Raw genomic sequence first — 22,485 nt, 5'->3', positions numbered from 1 at the left:
GGGTTTTGCATTCTAATTACGTGCCTCGGCTGTCGGCCATTAATCACGGCTTAACTTTGCTAAACTGCGTTGATACACGGCGCCGTAATGAATAAACACGAGGCACAAACGCGATAATATCCTCGCGTTAGTCTAATGTGAGCTGACAACATTTGCAAAATGTCAGCCGCGCACGAATGACGCATTTTGCGTAACTCTACTCTAGCGAGCTATCTGATTGCGTTTCGATTAATCGTGTACGAAATTGTACAAATATTAATAGACAGCGAGGTAGCGATAGGTAATTGGAATGCAATCGTAATTTAGTAGAAATTAATTTAGCGGAAACTATCACGGTGATGCATTATAATTGCTTTTGCAGTCAATATTGAGGATTTTACTGCTACAATCTTTTTATATTTTATATAGTCGATAAGTTCTTTATTATTTCATTACGCGTCTTTATAGTGCTTGTGTGCGCGTATGGGAAAAGAAACTAATTAAACTAATTGTAGTACATGCAAAAAAACCTATAAAATAAAAGCTTTTAATAATGAAAAAAATGAAATTTTGCATATATGCGTCGTGCAACGCTGCATATTTGCAAGCAACAAATAATTCGGGGTTGGATGTATGATTCGAATCTCACTTGTTGCAACCCTTCCATTTCGACGCACTCGCGTGAAAAGTGCTTTCGAGAAAGATCGCGTCATTTTTCGTCCTTCTAGCAAATCGGCTTAGCGCTTTTTCGTTATTTCCCTGTCGAGGCTCGAATGATTTATGAACCTTGCCAGAAACGTAATTCCCACGGAACCATGATCGAACATGACGCGTTTTCACAGATAGAGGAGGAGATCGTTACGATGATTTGCGTAACGGAGATTTCTCGACTCTTAAATAATTGGATCATTCACGCTATTTTTATCGTCTCGTAACGCCTTGTCTATAATAGGAACCGTAGAATGGTTTTTATTCGAATCTTATTTCTCAAACGTGAATAAATCAATATTATTCAAAAGTCATCAATCGCCGACTCGGTAAAAGGTACCTGAGCAAAAAAATAGATTATTTTAACTATAACATTATATTTTAACTATGTTTAACTATAGCTTTATATTTAATATAACATTTAACTATAACTTTATATTTTATCTATAACTATAACAACATCTGCCCACGATTTATCATTATCAATATTATGTAATAAAAATGCAAAAAATGTTGCATTATTAATTTGTTATAAAGTAATAAAAGTAAAAGATTTATTATGCAGTAATTATAACTTGTACATATATTAAAATTATATGATGTACATAAGTACAGAATATATATTATATATATAAAAACTATGAATAAATAAGTTAATTGAGAATATCATTTCACGAGAAAAAAATGTTCTGACTAATTAAAACTTCTATATACCAACGACATATAGATTTAAAAGTCTACCAACGTGCAATAATACTAAAAAAAAACAAGAGAAACGATAAAATTTTTTTCATTGCAAACGCAAAAATACGACAGAGTCAATAAATCAATTACGGTAACTTGAAATCAAAGGCAAATTGGAAAAGTTATTTCAAAGATAATTTTTAATCAGAAAACAATTTACATTTAATTTGCTAATAATAGATATGCTTCCAATATCAAACAATTAAATCATCCACGCAATATCTGATTATCCAAAATAAGAGATGGTTTTATCTAAAACCTGTTGCATTTAAATAATTCGGTAAATAGAAGGTGCTATTTTTAAAGTCTAATAAAATAAACAACTTTTCACCATATATTGTACTGGTTTTTATGTATCTGGCTTTTGCAAGGTTATTGCAAGCATCGATAAAACGTACGCACATATATATTATTTGTATATTTAGCATTTTTATTTGTTTGGAATATTAATTTAGTGAGTCGTTATCGCAACAATTTCAAATTTTTTGAATGGAAATGCGGATAAAATCTGATGCGCGAAGATGAAAAAACGAACGAGGGGACAAAATCGAGAGGTGTGCAATTGTGCTGGCGCGCGAGGGCGCGTGAAGATTTACGATCAAATCGTATATTCGCGGCATTTACCGTTATCTCTTTTATATTGACGCGCTGTTTAGCACATTTATCATCCAGAACCGTCACGTCGGGTCGTAGGAATCCTTTTATTGCATACGATGGCGTACTGATACCGTAAAAAGGCCGCACTAAGATAAAATCGGGTGTCATAAACTGTTGGACCCTCTCTGCTTTATGTAAGATCCGTTTTTTAATTTTTTCGAATTTTGAATTTTCGTCTGATCGGGTAAGAGATTTTATTCCCCTCAAGTTTTTTTATCATCGTTTGCGTTCACACGAGGGAGAAAGAGAAAGCCAATAATATTTTCATTGTTAGTAGTTTTAAAACTGTTAAATACTTACAGTATTTAATAGTATATTTAAATATATATAATTTAATAATATATTTAATATATAGATATGGACTAATGACTTAATATAATAGTACATTTAAGAATAATTTAATAGTATCCCATGTGCGAATGTCGGACTTCTGCCAGAGTTGTCCGCATGGCCCAGAAGTGGCACAATATTGGCTGCCAAGACTTGATGGGTGGTGCTGCCCCAGTACGGATAAACCGCTAGATCAGTATTGTGCCAATACCCCCATGCAACCATATTCTGTTCTGAGCCGAGTCTCGTCTCAGTACTGACCGTGTATAAGGCCAGAAATGATATTGATCTACGGCCGAGAGTCGGCTCAGTACTGGGCATGTATTGGGTCGACTTAGAAAATTTTCGCTCGGGCGGCGCCGGAGGTAACAACCGCGCGAAAGCAACACGCCGCGAGGGGAGTTTTCGCTAGAGCCCACGCCGGAGGTAACGACCGCGTTCATGCCGTCGTCGTCGCTCTCAGCGGTCAAGTCCCGATGGTCTCGATATTTCGCCTCCAGCGCCCGTAAGCGACCGTGCGTACGACCGTGCGTCGCCGATCGCTCGGCCGGCCGGTTGGGTACTATAAGAGGTGCGGTGCGCTCGGCGAGCCGAGCGACACGAGCGATACGTACGGACGTGCAAACGCGTTTCGCTTGGTCCGTACAAATGTGTAAAACGTTTGTGCACAATTCCATGGAATACGTACACGAAAGGGGCACATACGACGAAGTCGATGCGGGGAGCATCGTTTTCCGTTCGCTCGCGCTCGTAGTCGATCGCCACCGTCGTGTAACTTATACGAACACAGCATTGCCACGAGTATCGAAAGACCGAATTGGACTTGGAGAAATTCTCGCTCGAGCGGCGCCGGAGGTAACAACCGCGCGAAAGCAACACGCCGCGAGGGGATTTAGAAAGCTTTTTGCTCGAGCGGCGCCGGAAGTAACGACCGCGGCACGAAAGCAACACGCCGCGAGTATGATATGGCAATCAGTGTTATCCCCGTACACAGTAAAAAATAAAATGTTAATTGTAACATTTTTCAAATGTCCCAGAAAGTCCACTCTAAATTTTATGTTAAAATAACTCATTCATCGTGTGTTACTTGTTGACAAATTAGAAATGTTAATTTATTAACACTATATTTTACATTTATATGTGTTCTTTTAACTTTAAGTATAATGTAAAAATAACTTGTACAAAATGTCGATATAACATTTTGCTCCGTCTGATTTAATGTAACTCTTACGAAATGTATATTATACATTTTATTTTGAGTTATATTAACACATATTTTAGTAAATTTGATTATTTTATATGTCAAAGTTTACGATTATTTGAAGATTTACTTTAACTTTTGTTTATGTTAAAATAACTTTAAGACGTGTTGATTTTTTGAAATAATTATGTTAAAAGAACTCAAAATAATATTCAATTTCTAAATGACATACATAAAGTGTTAGTTATCACGTTGACATAAATATAACACATGAAAATGTTACGAAAATAATAACATAGCTGTTGTATGTTAATTTTACATTGAAATAATAGTCAAATCTTGGTAACACAAGAAAATTTTAACATTTGGACGCACGATTTTTTACTGTGTACTAGTACTCTGTGTCGGGCCAAAGTTGGCGCCAAGAGTTGGCCCAATACTGGCAATCAGTGTTGTCCCCGTACTAGTACTCTGTGTCGGGCCAAAGTTGGCGCCAAGACTGGGACCCGTGTTATCATTCCGACATTGCCCGACTAATGACCCCGATCTTAGCTTGTACTGGCCCAGAATCGTCAGCCAGTACTGGTAACTCTGGCACCAGTACCAAGCCAGCACTGAGCCTTTATGAAATTCGCACATGGGATATTTAAAGTATAGTAGGTATTCATAGTATTTAAAATTGTTAAACACTATAAAAAACACAAAAGGAGACAACACAAAGGAGGTAGATTTTTATATAAATGTTTTACTAATGGTAATATTTCAGTGAGAATATAATGGTTGAATAAACGTAACTTATTACAAAAATTGAATATAACATTTAAGGTATAAATACTGATTATAATGTTTATTAAATATTCCTTTTTTTTACTACAGACAATATATTGTGTTGTATACTTTTTTAAGAGATTAAAAGAAATAACTTCACTGTTTCTTTATACAGCAATCGATCGCACACAAGAAACGATAATCATAAATCTTTGTGCATAAAATGTCAAAGTCGAGTACGCAGGTGTTGCGTCAAACGCGCATTTTTATTTCTTTACTCGTTATAATCCAGGAAATATCACTAATTTAATGCAAATCCATTTGCTCGTAGTTACTAATTTTTCATTTAACTGCTTTTTTAATCAACGATCCTTTACGAATAAAAATAGAGGAATATATCTAAATAGAGAAATATGGAGAGAAATAGAGAAAGCTGTTGGTCTGTCTCTCCTGTAAACGTAGCTTTATATAACACGTCAGAGCGAATTTATCTTGCCTTCATCTCTAGATGTCCCCGGCAATAATTTGAAAATTTCAAATCTCCCTTAAACACGAGGGATTTGACAACAGACTAAAATTTTCTCGATTCTTTCTTCCGGTTCTGAATGTGCTTATTTTATTTCGAACAGTTTGATCGGTATTTAAACTTAAATTAAAATTGAACATTGTTATACGATCAAATACGGGTAGAGTAAAAAATAAGTTGCTTTGGAAAATTAAATTACCAGTTTTTTGCTACGCAAACCAATAAATTTTTAAATCCACTATTTTTCTGATGTATTTAGTGGATGATACCTATTGGATATTACGGACAAATAGGAAATTTATTGTTTATTTCTCAAAGTTGTAAGCTAGTTTTTGGGCTACATAAATTTCTATCCGGTATAATAATTAAATAAAAGATGATCTGCTCACCGCAAATCAAGCGAGTGCTGTACGACCGCGAAGGCTATGCGTGTCACATACACCAAACGGCGAGTGTCATTGTAACAATAAAAGGAGTACAAGATAGATTGCCTTTAACGCACGGTAGGGGAACAAATACGGCGAGTCCGTCGCGCGTGGCTTACGAAGTACTACTTGACTTTAGGCTCGCGTAGACCGTAGCCTGGAAATAGCTACTACCTTTGAATTGTCACCGGGAAATAATTTGCCTTATACAACTTCAGCATATGTACCGTCGGGAGTTCCCGAGAAAGAGAGAGAGAACTCTCTAAGGCTAACAAATTACCGGTTGAATGGCAAATACCTTTTGCGAATGCGGCTGCAAACTAGTGCATCGCCGTGGTGGCGATTAATCTTCAATGGTAACGAATGGATAAATGCGCAAAGGATGAATGCATGAGATTCGAACGATATAATAATTTTATTCCCGTGCAATTCATTATTTCCGCTAACATTACCAATAAAATGAATCGAATTAACTCAATTGCGAAATAAAATTCAATTCATCTCTAGTTAAAAATTAATTTATAACAGCTTCTACGCGTCGCATTCCCAAGCAACTGTAAATTAGCATGCTAATATACGATGTGACTAAATCGATAAATTTAACAATAAGCGTAAGAAATTATGAAAAGCACGTGCGGCGTGCGAGCTTTTCATTCGCGTGTTAATTTTCCATTGATGCACGTATTCTGTTTTACACGCTTGTGAATCGTTGAATAATTCATTTAGACCGTTTCTCTGCGTTTGATTAAGCACACGCGGTGATAGGAGATGCCCGGCCTTGTACGACAGCATTGACATGACAATGTATCTGAGATATTTGTTGCGGTTTCTTATTGTTTCCACGTATATGTCGTGTATATATATATTCCATCGCTTCTTGATTAAATACGTTGCAAATAAATAGCAAGCGTGATGCGCATCGCATGTTGCTCGTGTTCGTGGAAATTCCGATGTAAATGACGTAGTTTAACGTTCCCACGAACTACATTAAATTAATCGATTTAATTATTTACTAGAATTTAAACGCGCGAATAAGGGAAGGGAGGTGAGTGCAGCAAATTATAATATGTAGTTGATCAAATAATACCGTTTGTGTCGAACGTTTTATATTATTTTCTGTCATCAATCGAGATCGATTTAAAAAAACCATGATGAAAAATACTTTTGTTCTCTAAATTTAAAATAATTAAAGATAATTATGAATAATGTAAATGTTTATTCAAAGCATTATGCGTTATTTGAAGAAACGAAGAAAAAATCGAAAATGGATATCACTCGCGCGCTGGTACAAATATATTAAATATTATTGTATATAAAAAAAATAAAAGAAGATATATATAATATTGAGGTAAAGGAAGCAGAAGGGCTTCAAGTGCTTTTGTAAGAGAAACTCGAAGTTCTGGCGTAGCAGAGCAGACATTTCATTTTCTCCAAGCGGCTTCTGTTAACTCTCCGATAAAGTTCGAACAGCCATTTCGGACGGTAATTGCTACGGTTTGTTTACCAAAGGCGATCCCGGATGAATCGTCTGAATGAAGGATCGATCCTGGCGGAATGGGTAAAAAGGCACCGCAATATTCTCGCCCTCGCGCGCTTATCCCTCGTCAAGATGTCAGCCGATTCCCATTTATGCGGAATAAGAGTCGACGAAGGATGCCTGTAAGTCTGCTGTACAAAAAAAAATTCACGTAACGTAAAGCTTTGAGAGAAGTGCCTTCTCACGATTTTCTTTGTCGACTTTAATTGCTCCACAAGGTAGGATATCAAAGGCAATTACCGCGAATAATTACACGATGGTAATATTATTAGGATATTATTAAGGTAGGTAGTCCAACAATGAACCATGTAAATTTCAGAGGCTTATATCTTTCTCAATTATTGAGTTGGAGATCTGTGTTTTTGCATACAGTTCATGAATTTAGTTGGCTACATACTATATAAGATGACTTATAAGTCATTTTTAAAGTTTAGCCACAATTTCGATTTTTTTTAAATAATGTCAAATGGTTCATTGTGTACAGGTGTGTGTGCACAATAAACCTAGCCATTTTTAACAATAAACCACATGTTTTATACAGTGAATTGTTAGTGTTATTTTAGTTTTACTATGTTTTAAAATGTTTATTTAGGGAAGAGATAATTATAAGACATGATAAGTAAGATTAGGATAGTATGACTTTAAATTAAACCTAACTTAATTATATATGTTATGTTTTCATTATTTGAAGCTTACAATCAAAATTATTATTTTTAATCAGACTTTTTCTCACTTAGATTATTATTTATTGTAACAACTAATCAGTTTAATAAGACTTATAACACAAATAACTGTAGTAAAAAACAAAATGGTTTATTGTAGACATAACATTTTTTATGATAATCTTCAAAAAATACGGTAAAATAATGCAATAGAAGAAAGTTGCTTACAGAATTATAAAGCCAAATATACACACAAAATTATAGAATAATGAAAAAAATAATACATATAACAACAAAAACATGAAAAATACGTAAAACTTACGAAAAAAACTTAGCTTGTCACCCAAAAATCACAAAATGTGGTCTCAAACGGCCGTCCTTCGCGCGATTTGCCGGGAGCCGAAGAGGGGTTCAAATGCGAATCGTTGCATGACAACAAGCACAATCTAGCAACACTACATTTATGAAATATTGCAATGGTTCATTGTGTACAACTGGTTCATTGATGGACTACCTACCCTATATATTTTTCCATAAAATATTATTAAGATAATGTTAGGATATTAGGATATTAGGATATTAGGATATTATTAGGATGTTGGAATATTATTAGGATATTAGGATATTATTATAATCCTAAATTTATAGCAGGCGGTTAATTAATCAACGAAATACGAAGAAAAGATTCGTAAAATTATGCTGATTATTGTTACATGTTTCCGCGAAGAGTGAGCAAACTTACGGCAATTAGCGTTCCTCCTCGCAACCTAATTTGACGGTAGCGGATATCGCGCATCCAGCTGTCGTCGACAAGTAAAACTGGGAGTATCGCGCGGATGAATTTACAACGGTTACACTTCAATTACGTGCATGGCCGACTCTCGGTGTATTTATACACGCCGGATTGAGCGAAGTGATGTAAAATGCATTAAAACGGCTTGTACTCTGTTTATCATGAAAAATCCGGAGTTTTTCCAGCGAATTGTGTTTTCTCTTTTTTTTTTTTACATTCGTGACAACGTCACCTTTCATGACCAGCGCGTTTCCGCTCTACAAATACAATTTACATGCAAGCCGGAATAAAAACTTGTTTTCATTCAACTAAATCGTCTTCCAAAGTACCTAAATCCGTTTTTCTCCGTAAAGCTCGAAGCGCACGTAATATATATTCAGAATACTCGTCATTAATAATTTCGACATATATATTCTTTTCTCGTGATACTATTCAATTATTATGTTACTTTAAATAGAATCACGTGATATTTGAGGAAGCTGACGACGCGAAGCGAACAAGAAAAGTCTCTATAGAGATCATTTATTTGCATAATAAAAAAAAATGTCAAATGATATATCGACCAAGAAATCGTACTACAAATCTCCAGTTCGCGGAGAGCCGGAATATCGATTTTATTCACTTTTGCTTATACGCGAGACTTCCATTTCTGCGAAACAGGAAAAATTGAAAAGTACGGAAGTGCTTTTCGTTCTATTGCTCGAAGAATCGATTTATCCGCGGAGCGTTCGTATATTTCTAGTGTAATTCAGATAATCGAACTTTCTCGCGAGTTCACCATCTCTCGCCGCGATTTTATGTATCTCGTATAGGTGGATCGGTTCTCGTCGGCTGATTTTTCTCGCGAATCTTCAATAGCGTTGCGCACCGATGCCGCGATGGCGCGCAGCCGGCTATGGAATTGTCGAGCGGATCGACATGTGTAACGGTGCAGATGCAAAGCTTGAATATGCATAGACCGTTCCCCGATATACATGCTGTTCCTTTGCGAATATATCTACTGGCGAAAACACATGTTGCTCAGCTCGACTCGGCCGCCACCGCGGCTTAATAATAAATCACAGTATCGAATAATAAATCGCGCATCGCTGCCGCCATGAGAATTCGATCAACCGTCGTATTTGAATAAGGTAATGTTTCTTAAAATGATTATATCAACAACGGAGACACTTAAGGAAGTATTCTGGTTTGAAAGGTCGTAAAAAAAGTATTTTTTAGAAATTTTTTGTAGTTAAACGAAAAAACCGAATAACGTTCAACTTTACATGTTCTTTTAAGCCTTATAAGAATATATTTTTATTTTCTCACAAGGGAACGTTTTGAACCGTTTCCTCGGCGACTTTTTACGGATATGTAGAGTAGGTAAAAATAACAGACACGTATTTTTCTTTTATCGGCTTCGAAGCATGTTTAGGGGTTGAAACAACGCCTCGAAAGAAATTCCATATATTTCATTACGAGTGAATATCTCTGAAACCGTGAGGTACACGAAAAAATGTTTTAGAGAAAAAAGTTACGATATTAAGTGATCTCTGCAATCGTGTAATTAAATTTTTTTGCAAAATAGAATATTTTTGCAAAAATAACATTGAAGGGGTATGTTGAAAAATATGACATTTTTTTAAATCTAAATACACGATTACAGAGATTATTTAATATCGTAGCCTTTTTATCTAAAACATTTTTTACATACCTCACGGTTTCAGAGATATTCACTCGTAATCAAATATATGAAATTTCTATTGAGGGGTTGTTTCGAGAACCCCCAAACATGCTTCGAACCCAAAGAAATACGTGTCTGTTGTTTTCAAACGTTCCCTTGTAAGAGAACACTACAAAAACGCTCTTCTTTGTTATATCCTAGTCATTAGAAGCTCGCAAAAAAACGGTAGAACTAAACCAATATTCTGGACAAATTAGCGGCCTTTTTATTAAAAATATTATAGTTTTTCCTCAATATTTTGTTAGTATTTTATTTTAAAAAACTAATAAACATTTAATGTTTATTCTAGTTCAAACGATAGCTACACTTCTCTCCTGAATAGGAAAATTTTTGGTTTTTGCGTTTCAAATAACTAGAACAGCTAGAATTATTTACACTGTCCATATGCGTTCTTTTTGCGAGTGATCAGGATATAACATAAAAAAGAAGAGCGTTTTTATTACTCAGAAAATGAAAATATTTTCTTAAAATAAGGTTAAAAAAACATGTTTAATGCTATTCACTTTTTTCATTGACCTACAAAATTATTTCATTTTACCTGTAAAAAATTCCTGAAAAATACCTTTCAAATTAGAATACCCCCTTAAAACCGCACGTAGTACACAACAAAGCGTCAGTTTTCCAAAGAAAAATTTCTATATAAAAAAAAATCTTTCTGTGTGATCGTTCTGTTACTATATTCATACAGAATATACCACAGCAATGCTGTGTATAACGAAATGCTGAAAATCCATTCAAATTTTTTGCGAAAAGACAGTTTTCAATCTTTATCCAACGTATATGTGTAGTTAATTTAATAGTTCTGTGTTTCATGTAATTCAAGGTAATATACATTGTTAGATCTGTAAGCTAATATTTGCAAAACAAACTGCATAATATCCAGATAAATTAATTACAATATACCATATTAATCTTACTTATATATACATACCCAATTGTAATAAAAATTCAAGTAGGGGAGACCGGGGCAAAGTCGTTCACCGGGGCGAAGTCGTCATTACAATTATCTCGAAATCTATATGTTGTGTGAACTGAGAACTCGCCATTAATATTGTAAACGCTACTTATGGTGCCCATGTGACCAACGAACGAAGTTTAGTGAGATTATACGCCATGTTGTGATTTTCATTAAGGCAAACGTGTTTTCGGAGGTCAAAAGTGAAATTTCTTGCGCGTCGAAAATTTTTAATATTTTAAATATTATTTTCTCTCCGAATCTCAAGATAAATGATTCCGAAGAGTAATGCATGCTGAACACGAATCCAGTGAAGTTTTTTTATTTTCGTTGATTTCTAATATTTCATGAGCGATCAAACTTAAAATCAGTAAGTGTTCGATTTCGCTCGATAAAGCAATAGCTGAATAATAGAAACGGCAAAATTACGAGCAATTAATAGGTGTATATTTATTAAAACCACTTTGACAACGTGTGTGTTCGCAATATAAAAAACCAACGTTAACGTTTCGGCCTTACTTGGCCTTCTTCAGAACAAGCCGCATAATTCCAACTTAATCGCTCCTCAGAATTTAACGCATCAAATCATATTAAAAGAACGGAGAATTCGCAACCGTCGCAATATGTAAGAGTCAAAACCTCAAGTGTTCGTCAAATGCATGTTCTCGGTCGTCTCCTTCGCTGCATAAACGACGCCACTGTCCGTGATGTCCCTGCATACGCGAATCTTTATGTCACCCGACCGTCTTAATGGTAACTGAACACATTATAAAATAACGATAAGAGACGCGAATTGGTTATGTAAAAATTTTTGTCAACCAGAACACTCACATAAGACGTCGGTACAGCGAAGGATACGGAGACTTCCTTCCATCGTCTCACCGTATGTGTGATCACCGCGAGAGATTACATACGACTGAGGCAATGCTCGCTTCGAAAGGACACGGAAACTTATAGTCATTGTTATTATTTCATTTGAGATAAGACTTTCAGAACATCAAAGTAGGCATCGTTCAATAACTCTGTGTCCTTGTTCAAATTTATGCCGTTTACCTGTTCTTTTATATGTATCATCTCGGCCGTTAATCTTTTTTTATAATTATGTTCGATTTCCAAAATGCGAGCATTGTCCCAATCAAATGTATGATCGAATTTCACGCTATGTTCAGAGACAACAGTATGTTTTGTTTTATCTAATCTAACATTACTTTTATGTTCCTTTAGTCTCGTTTGGAGTTGCTTCTTTGTCTGACCGACATAAGAAGCATCACAATTTTTGCAATCGATCTTATAAATTACATCATTATTAGTGAGAAGGGCGTTCTTATCCTTATGGACCTTAATAATGCTGTTCAGTTTGTTCAAGATGCGGTATCCCACCAAATTCTCCGACTTATCTACTGCTGAGGCTATAGTTTTAGAAATAGAATTTAAATATGGAATGGCAATAAAACTTTTACTTTTTTGTAAACTTTCAGCATCATTATCTCTATTATTATTTCTATTATTATTTGTTAATTGTAATTTCCTCAATCTCATATTAATTCGAGAGAATATTAGGTCAATGGGATATCCATTACTTAGTAAAACATTAATGATAAAAATTAAATTCTTTTTAAAGAACCTCGGATGTGACAATAAAATGGCCCTGTCGACCAAGCTATAAATTGTTCCAATTTTATGTTGGAGTGGATGATTGGAAAAGAAACTCAGTAGTCTACCCGAAAAGGTCTCTTTATGAAACCAATCTGTTATGATGGTGTCATTTTCTGTTATAAGCATCAGGTCTAAAAAACTAAGACGGCCCTTATCTTCGAACTCTATTGTGAATTTAAGCCTATCGTGGTAACTATTAAAATGTTCCAACACATCGATGACTTTATCGCTATGAATCTTCATGACGATGTCATCCACATATCGCCTATAAAACGACAAGTGGAAGTCCAATGTGCCCATGACCCTTTTCTCCAAATCTTCCAAGACCACTATCGGCCACTGTCGGAGACAAGGGAGAGCCCATCGGAGATCCAAAAGTCTGTTTGTAAATGACACCGTTAAATGTGAAAAAGGTGGAAGCCAACACAAATTCAACCGCATTCATAAACTCCCCACGTGATAAACTCGTTTTTGTTTTGATAAACTTCCACCTTTTCTTTATGCCCTCCATAACTAATTCTGATGGGACATTAGTAAACAGCGATACAGCGTCCAATGAAATCAAAATCTCAGAATCTTGCATCCTAATTTTCGATAGGTCTGCACACACTTCGAAGCTGTTATTGACGTGACTCTTTGGTTTAGGCAAGCTGTCAGCTAGAATTTTTTGTAAAAAGGATGCTAGATTGTACAACGCCGTATTGACCGAAGAAACAATTATTCTAAACGGAACGTTCTTTTTATGTATCTTTGGAAGACCGTAGGCTTTAGGAAGAGTAGAATCACTAGAATGCAAGAAGAAATGTTGTTTTTTCGTGATGTACTTCCGATCCAACCACCTCTTTATCAGAGCATTTAATTCCCTTTCTATTTTGGCCGATGGATTTCTTTTAACTATTTCTTACTTTTATATTGCGAACACACACGTTGTCAAAGTGGTTTTAATAAATATACACCTATTAATTGCTCGTAATTTGGCCGTTTCTATTATTCAGCTTAAAATCAGTGTTCGGGGCGAAGTCGTCACCAAGCCACCGGGGCGAACTTGTCACTGTGACGACTTTATCCTGGTGGTTTCACTCTATTTTTCGTTGCAAATGCGTCATTGTATTTCTCAATTGCAAGAGAATGGTACGCACGTATACCATTGCAAAACAACTCGCGTCGACAAGAAACAACTCAGAAAGGCAGTCCTTGCGGTAAAAAAAGATAAAATTAAGACAAAATAAGACAAAGTAAGACAAAGTAAGACAAAAGATAAAATAAAGACAAAAAGTAGCCGCAAAACAATTTGGAGTCCCGAGAACTACGTTGAACGACTGGCTGAAGAAGAATAATGATGAAATAGCACACTTGGATGACGTGACCGTACGATATCATGGAGGCTTCGGGCGAAAATCAAAGTCAAGGAAGCAGCAGTGATCGGATTCCGACGAGGATTTGGATAATATGTCCTGCGTGTGCTCAGAGATGACAGAGAACAGAGCTGACGAGAAACAATGCATTTCGTGCGAGCGTAGGGTACATAAGTGCGTGCGCTTTTCTTGTAATTTTCCGCCATCATGTTTTTAATTAATGTTTCCATTTTTTCTATTAAAAAATAATTAATAAAAATGTATTCCATCATTTTTCATGATCGGAATTATGAATTTTTATTTAAAATCCAGTCCAAGAATGAAGTGGAGACTCCGCCTCGGCAATTTTGACATTTCAATTTTTGCACCTTTGTCGTTTTTACTCTATACTGGTTGAACAAAGCGACGTAGACCAAAAATGCCCGTATAAATTTTGTAGCCAAGGGTTCACTCTTTACAGCGGTATACCACTTTTTACTAAAATTATTTGTTTTGTTGTTAAAAATCGGCACTGAAAAAACAGTGACGACTTCGTCCCGGTCTCCCCTACAATCACGCGTGCGGAATATATTTAGCGGTCACGTAGTGAAAGCACGTGTCACTCCGTTAAAGAGCCCCAAATCCTGATAAAACCCGATAATGAACGTACAGCGGCATACATGCCGCGCCTCACTATACGAGAAATTATGTATCCAGTAATGGATAGGTGAATTTCACGTGTTATGAATGTAAATGCGGGACAATGCGAGATCTCTCCGCAAAAGTGCAATAACGTACAGCGGCTCGCTGGTGTAATCCGATTGCATTTCAATAGCGATACACGTGCGTAATAATCACGCGATGCACGGACGTGAAAGAAATGTGCAGTCTCGGAAAAAAAAGAAATTAAAATCTCGTTAATCCTCAATGTCCTATAAAATGATTATTATTTGCGAAATGTGCAAAATAAAGCGCGCCGTTATAATATTGTATTATTGGAATAAAGACTAAATTTTTAATTAAATATGAAACAGAACTGACTTTTGTGCAATCTAACTCGAATTTTAAATAGCTTTTTCCAAAGCTCATTCGATTAATTGTGTGTGTGCACGCGTAAGTGTGTTATATTACCTTCATTGTTATCGTCGTATTGTTTCGGTTTCAAAGCGTCGTGATCCGGCTTCTGCATATATCTGCACAGAAAGAACGGTTTTGCTGAAGTATCTAAAAATTTAGCTAGGTACAGATCTGGAAATAATTTTGTTGCACCATCAAAATAATTATAGTAAGTCGCTAAAGTATGAGGATAATGTTGTAAAAAATTTCAACGTTTTTAGCAATCAGTTTGAGTTTTCTACATAATTATTTCTTTCCGTTCTTTCCGTGTGGATCAGATATATGGGACCTACAATCTAACGCTTGTTCCTAACGGCACTATAAAGGGGTGTTTATGGCAAGATCAGTGAACCATACAAGGTGTTTCATAAGTAAGTACAAAAAATTGAAGGGTATATTCTGTGGCTTATTTTAGGAAGAAAAGATCCTATAAACATATGTCCCAAACTGCTTCGTTTTCAAAATACAGGGTGTCAGATTTGGTATGCGTACATGTGGTAAAATGCGCCACGGAATATCCCTTTCAATTTTTTATACTTACTTAGGAAACACCTTGTATATATATATATATATATATATATGATCGCAAGGAATATGTAATAACGTAGTCTTAAAAGAAATAAAATATTGCGGAATATATAAAAGCATAAAGATATACTATCTTTAAAATCATATAGGGGAGACCGGGGCTAAGCCGACAACGGGGCAAACTTGACACTAGGCTTTTTGCCAATTTAAATCTATCGTAGAAACTTGCCTTTCCTACTGTAAATGCGTCTTTATGTGCCAGTATTATCAACGGAATTTGGTAACATTCTGAGTTATAGTGTAATTTTTAACGCGACATAAGCGTTTTTGATAGTGAAAAGTAATTTTTCTGATCTCTCGAAAATGTCTACTCTTTCATCGAGCTTTACTCTTGCGAATCTACCGGTAAGTGATTTTGATGGAAAATTTGATGCTCTATATGAATCCGATAATTGTTTTTGCATATTTTCAAAATTTTCATGTTTTTGAAGTGACAAAAGTGAAAAACGACGTCCGGGGCAAAATCAACACCACGCCGTTTCGTCGGCTCCCAGTAACAAACGATGCTTGTCATGCAGTCGTATGGCTCATGACAAATGTATGCGCACGTCCGATCGCGAGTTTACCTGCATTAATTGTTTTTCAGACATGAGTTTAGATGAAGATAATTGAAAGTTCAACAATTTTTGTTTTCATTATTTTAAATGATTGTTCTAGCTACTTTATTCCGAATTTTTGTACTTTTTAAATACACAATAAACAATGTATTTTCATTTTCAGACAGTAAAAAATAAGTTCCAGATCAAATTGTGTCGATCAGACAAAGTGTTGAGTTTGCCCCAGCGGGGTGTCGAGTTTGCCCCGGCATTTTTCAATTCGAAAATTTGTCTTCGCGTCACTTTTCCTTTCCTGGCGGCAAAACAAAGCGACGTACAGCAAAACTTCCTGAATCAATTTTGTACCTGAAGAAACACTCTTTAAATATGTACCATTAAATTTGCCTAAAAATTTTAATTAAATATTAAAAATTGCCTTTGAAAAAATAGTGTCGGCTTAGCCCCGGTCTCCCCTACCCATAGAGCACAAAATGTTTTTAAAATATTTTTTAAATATTTTTTAGGAAGATTAAAATAATTCACAACAATATTTTTTGAATGTTTCTATGTCCGCCAGATCATGTCAGAAAAATATTTTCAAAAATATTTTTATAAGATTGCAAATAAATATATTTAATAATATTTGTAAAATCTTTTAGAAATATTATTTCAAAAAATAAAATATGTTTAACCCAATAAGTAATAATTGTGTTTCATGTTTGAAAGATTTTTTTAATATCTGTAAAGTATAGGTACATCTTTTTTTTTTTATATATTTGAAAAATATACATATCTATCTTGTGAATGTCATGATTTTGCTTCGCCAGAGACCTGCTTATATTAGCCCTCAACTGAAATTTACTTACGAGTTAGTCTTACCATTATGCGCCGCCTAGCAGCGTCGTTCCAAACTAGCACGGAAAGATGCGCTATCATGCATCTTTTAATTAAGAATATTTCATAATATTTCAAAAATATTTGAAAAAAGATTTTAGAACCAATAATAGATTTAAAATATTTTTAAATATTTTGGAACAAGATTATAAAACAATAAATATGTTGATTTAAATTAATATTTCAAAAATATATTTCAAATATTTAAGAAAATATTTCCTGGGTGATAAAAAAGAACATTTTTATAAATATTTTTAAAAAATTCTCAAAATATTCTTAAAAATGTTATCACAAAAGGTTTTTTAACTTTTTTAAAATATTCCTAAAACCATTTTAAAATATTTCTTGCAATATTTTTATAGAAATATTCAAAAATATTTTTTGAAAACATTTTGTGCTGTATGGGTATTGCTTAAAGATGTTTAACATACTAAAGAAAAGAATAATATCATTTAAAAAATTATCTTTAAAAAAAAGTTGTATCTCTTAGGTGGGGGGGACCTCTGGCCTCCCGTCCATGTAATTATTTAATTTCGCGCGCCTAATCCCATTGTCTTGCTTGTACCCTGGCGAGTACTGTGTCCTCGAAAAATTTCTTTGTTAAAGTAAAGTGGCAATATAGCTCACTGGGCAAAATACTCTCGGTAGGATGCCCCTTTCCTTCGGAGAGATGGCAATCGAATAAAAACTGACGATTTTAATTAGATTTGAACTCGGATCTTTGACTTACTAAAGCAGCGCACAACTCTCTGCGCCACGATCGCCACAATATGTGTATACATATATACTTACTGTAATATATTGTAATATATTAAAATTCATACAATACCCACGCTGTAACATGCATTTGCATGTATAAGGGCTTACAAAAAATTTATTGTACTAAAAATAATCATAATAAAGATTTCTTCAGCTTTGATTTTGGAAGGTAAAAAAAAGTATGCCGTGCTCTTCTTATTTGTGTTTCTTATATTCTTTACAATACGTATAACTGGTTTTAGCACGTTTAGAATCGAAAAAAAGATATTGTAAACCGCATTTCGCGGATTATTTAGCGAGACAATGCCAACACGAGCGAGAGGAGATTATTATCATCTCTGTTTTGTGAATAATGAGAGCTTTATGCCACGGCGCCTGAATTCCCTCGGCGCAGGCTCTTCGCTTCAGCGCCGCGGAACAATGAGAGCTTCCGCGGCACGGCGCGCTGTTTCCGTCCACACTTTTCATCGCATCGATGCACATTCCATCATACTTCTCCGAATGTATCCTACGATCGGCCGGCCGATCGAACGAATCAACGTAACGCGCGCGGCTAAAATGCCGCGGAAGTACATATCGTAAAGCTAATTGTTCCTAATTGGATTTCATGCTTCCACCCACACATTTGTTCGATATTCGTGCTTATATCGAAACTATTCTAATCATTTTGCCGAAACAATGAGATACGATTACGTTGTTATAGTTCAGTTTGTTTTAGTCGCTGATAATTGTATTGCACAAAATCCTAATACGATATAAAATTATATATTATGATATTTTATTGGATTTGAAATTATGAATATTAACAGCGAGATAAAAAATACGCAGCGTCGAAAATTATAATAAAAAGTATGAAATCGTCACCTTTGAATTTTGACACTTTTAACTATGGGTGAATAAATATGAATCTGCTAATTTTCTGGAAACTTATTTTAAAATGTTATCGCTTATATGTTATTTTCTTGCCTTCTTCTATCACAATTCTAAATAGTTGACGTTAGATATTACGGACCCAATGTAATTTCCGGTACCTGAAGAGAAATGATTCCGGTATCAACGGATTACCGGCGATCGCGCACGTGCACAATAATATCACACTGGAGAAAAATGAGCGAGGGAAAAAGGCAGAGACTTTCACATTTCAATGTCGAAGTTACCCGAGCAAATAACCGCTCGTTTCTGCAGAAATTGCTCGAACACGATGTATCGGCCAGGTATCGGAAGAATCGAAACTGCCAGCCGAGCTCGCGTATATACCCTTTGCGACGAGTGTCCTCGATATCCTCCGTGACTCGCAGAATTGCCGAAGCTTTACGAACGCTGAAGCAAGAACTCTCGTGTCGCAAGCTAAAAAGAGTTCCGCAAATTTCCGGCTGGGATGCAATCAAACGGGGGAAACTCGGAGCTCCAGTTTGATTTATCGGTATTATTCCGAAAAGCGAGACTGACGCCGCGGGGGAGAAACGGTTCCGATCCGATTTACATTTCGCCTCAAGCGAATTCGATCGGATTCTCTCGACAAGCGTCATTAAAGTACTTCAGCCTTCTCGAACTGGTTGCCACTCGACACGCGCTAGTGCTTAATTAATGCAAATATGGCACAAACAGCTTGTTGCTCCACGTATTCGGCCTTTCGATGCATTCCCGATGGAAGCTCGAAGCTTCTTCACGCGCACGGTAAGATGCCGATGCGAAAAAATTTCGATTGTGTCGTCGGGGAAAAGATATCCTCTTTTCTTGTCACAGCCGGATTCATTATACCGTGCGAGGTAAAGTGCAATACGACGGTAATGTTAAGATTGTGCAAAATTATCCCTCTGACGAGCCGTATAATTAAAGCGCACTTCCCACCATCACGCAACAACTCCTTGTTAGATAAGTTAATTATTTTTCTAACTTAACCAGATTTAATAGAAGAGTTAAATTTTATTAAATGGAACGTAAACCTGTAGAGAAGAGCGCTCCCTATTAATTTACGCATAAAAACTTACGTACTTTAATATACTTTATGTACTAAGGTTACTTGAAATGCTAATGCATCAACATTCTAGACTTTGTAGCCTGCAGTTACGAGATCGCGTTTCTCTCATTTATTTTAAGAAATTGTTCGAAAGCCCCGGTAACCATGCGCGTAATGGAATGCATGAATACATATCTACCGGATTGTATATCGACAATAGTATATATTGCCGAGTTTCGAGATTTTCCATTTTTCCTCGTGTGCGTATATACTATATGTCTATATGCGTTGCCTGACGCACGCTTGCCTGATCCCGCTCCACTGGCGAGCTTACAGCAGAAAGCATTTCGACAGTTCCCCGAGTCTAACAATATATTGCTTTACTCGATTTCACGTTGCCCGGTTTCATTGTTATTTACAAATATGTACGCACTGCTACAAATACGAATTGCGTATTGTGAAATATTATGTCTACTTTTTATATAACTCGACGAATAAAATAAAACTTGATAAATAGTTACGATACTTCACGATTGGAATTTACGTTTGGATAAATCCGAGAACTTTAAGCATTTTAGAAACTTGTGATTTTACGATTTTACGTGATATCTCTCGTAAAAGCTTTATAAATTTTTGTGAGAAATTTCTTGCTGTCTTGCAATCTTAAAACCTTCTTTTCTCTCGTAAAGAAGAGTTTATAAATTTGAAAATAATTGTTGCAATTACAACAAATGGCATGTCTTTCTTAGATGCCACAGTAATTGTTTACATAGGGTAAATGAGTATAAATACTCGCTTCCAGTTTCTAAGAGGCCACAAATCTCAAACTTAATTTCACGAATCATTTATTAAGGAAATTCTTAATAGAAGTATAATTCAAGTGGAAATAAAAGACAAACTGTAAGCGTTAGCACTTTTCCAGCGCGGAGAAAAATATGCGCGTTAAAATACATATATGTGCACAGAAAAAAAGAATAGGGTAACTCCGGTATTTACGCCGCGCGGTGTTTTACGCCGCAGATGTCAGAAAAAAATAGAAGGAATGAAGGTACTTGCTCGCAATTATTCTGTTATGTGCCATATTTCAATTCTTTACTGTTAATATTAACGAAACTGTCGTGAGCGTATATTTCACCCATGAATGTCATATAACCCACCCCTCTGGGATATATATGTAGCAAAAATGCAAGAGTTTCTAAAAGTTTTTTTTTTAATAAATACAAAGAATGAATATTTCATATTTCTATTTTTTTTATAGTAGTAGACAGTATAAAGTTTTTATTAGTATAATTTATTTGCCTTAAACATAGTAAATAGTACTCAATAAATTAAGTTTCCCTTAGCTGCGGCGTGTATACCGGAGTTACCCTATTTTCGATTTAAAAATATCTTTAGTTTCAACGTAAAAATCTTGCAGTGAGATTATATTGCGTTAAATGAAGAAAACTTGCTTGAATGAAGTCATTATATAATTGAACCAAGAGAAAAATATTGAAATAAAAAGTTGAAATTCTTAGAAGAAGATTATAATCATCTTGTTTATATACGAAACAATCTATATCTTTTTATAAGAATTTCAACTTTTTATTTCAATATTTTTTTCTTGGTTGAACTATATAATGACTTCATTCAAGCAAGTTCTCTTCGTTTAACGCAATATAATCTCATTTCAAGATTTCCACGTTGAAACTAAAGATTAATATTTTCACAAATCAAGAATATTCTTTCTTTCTGTGTGAATATCCAACTAAATATTTATAGAGTATACAGTGTATTGTATATTAAAAATTTATAAAATTATATTCTGCAGCAGATACGAAAAATCAAATTGGAACCAAGAAACACTTTATGAAAGCTTTAAAACTAATTCAAGAAATATTAGGCATTTGCAGTGTTCACTGGTATCCATATAAATAAAATTATCTAGATGGTCATCCAGATAAAGAAATAGAATCATCTTTATCTTATCTAGGTAAAAAAAATACAAAGTAAATTCACCTTCATCTTAGATAAAAAATCATGTTATCTTTATTAATTTTCCTCGTTAATCATACGCCGTAAGAAAATCTTTGGAATCAAAGAAACGGAAGCAAGCATGCAACTCCTTGAAGAGTGGAGGTTTCCTACGACAATACACCTTACGCTTATCACCGCCGCGACAATCGACGATCATTTCGTCTTCATCGTTCTGATTTCAGAAAATGCGCTCCGCGGCCGTGTGCATCGCCTTCGTCCTGACGTACACGAGCGGGTCGTTTGTCGCGGGTTTGCGATACATCGATCCGCAGGCGGGAAGTAACGGCGACATCGGCGACAAACGATTGGACCTGACCGAGCCGTCGTGCGACGAGCTGCGCGCCATGTGGAGGTACACGAAGAGGCAGAGCAGAGCCGCTAAAACCACCAACGGATATCCCATGTACTCGTTCAATCCCAATATATGGCCGCGTACCGCAGTGTTTCCCGATCGCATTAAATTATCCAGAGGATACACGCGAGGTAAGAGCCTTACGTTTGCTCCGTTACACGAAGCCGCGACGAAACTTAGGCGAGATCTTTCTAAAAATTCGGGGATTCGCCTTTGCCGTCCGGGGACAGGATATAGAAAATGATAATAGAGATGATTTCTTTAAA

The 22,485-nt window shown here is 35.5% G+C and overlaps 1 protein-coding gene across 3 annotated transcripts in view; it reads left to right on the top strand.

Annotated features, from left to right (window-relative positions):
• Positions 1-22,485, top strand: part of LOC139777974 (uncharacterized) — a 51,816-nt gene that overhangs the window by 14,467 nt on the left and 14,864 nt on the right. For all 3 annotated transcript variants that reach the window (XM_071715702.1, XM_071715701.1, XM_071715703.1), the window contains exon 2: positions 22,050-22,350. In XM_071715702.1, coding sequence (XP_071571803.1) covers positions 22,050-22,350 — 301 coding nt within the window. The remainder of the gene's footprint in view (positions 1-22,049; positions 22,351-22,485) is intronic.

The sequence above is a fragment of the Temnothorax nylanderi genome, unplaced genomic scaffold (genome assembly GCF_030848795.1).
Source record: "Temnothorax nylanderi isolate EJ_2023f unplaced genomic scaffold, tnyl_v1.0 TNYL_tig0170_pilon, whole genome shotgun sequence".
NCBI classification, from domain to species: domain Eukaryota; kingdom Metazoa; phylum Arthropoda; class Insecta; order Hymenoptera; family Formicidae; genus Temnothorax; species Temnothorax nylanderi.
The sequence above is the reverse complement of the archived record's forward strand: the minus strand, read 5'-3'. Positions and strand labels throughout refer to the sequence as shown.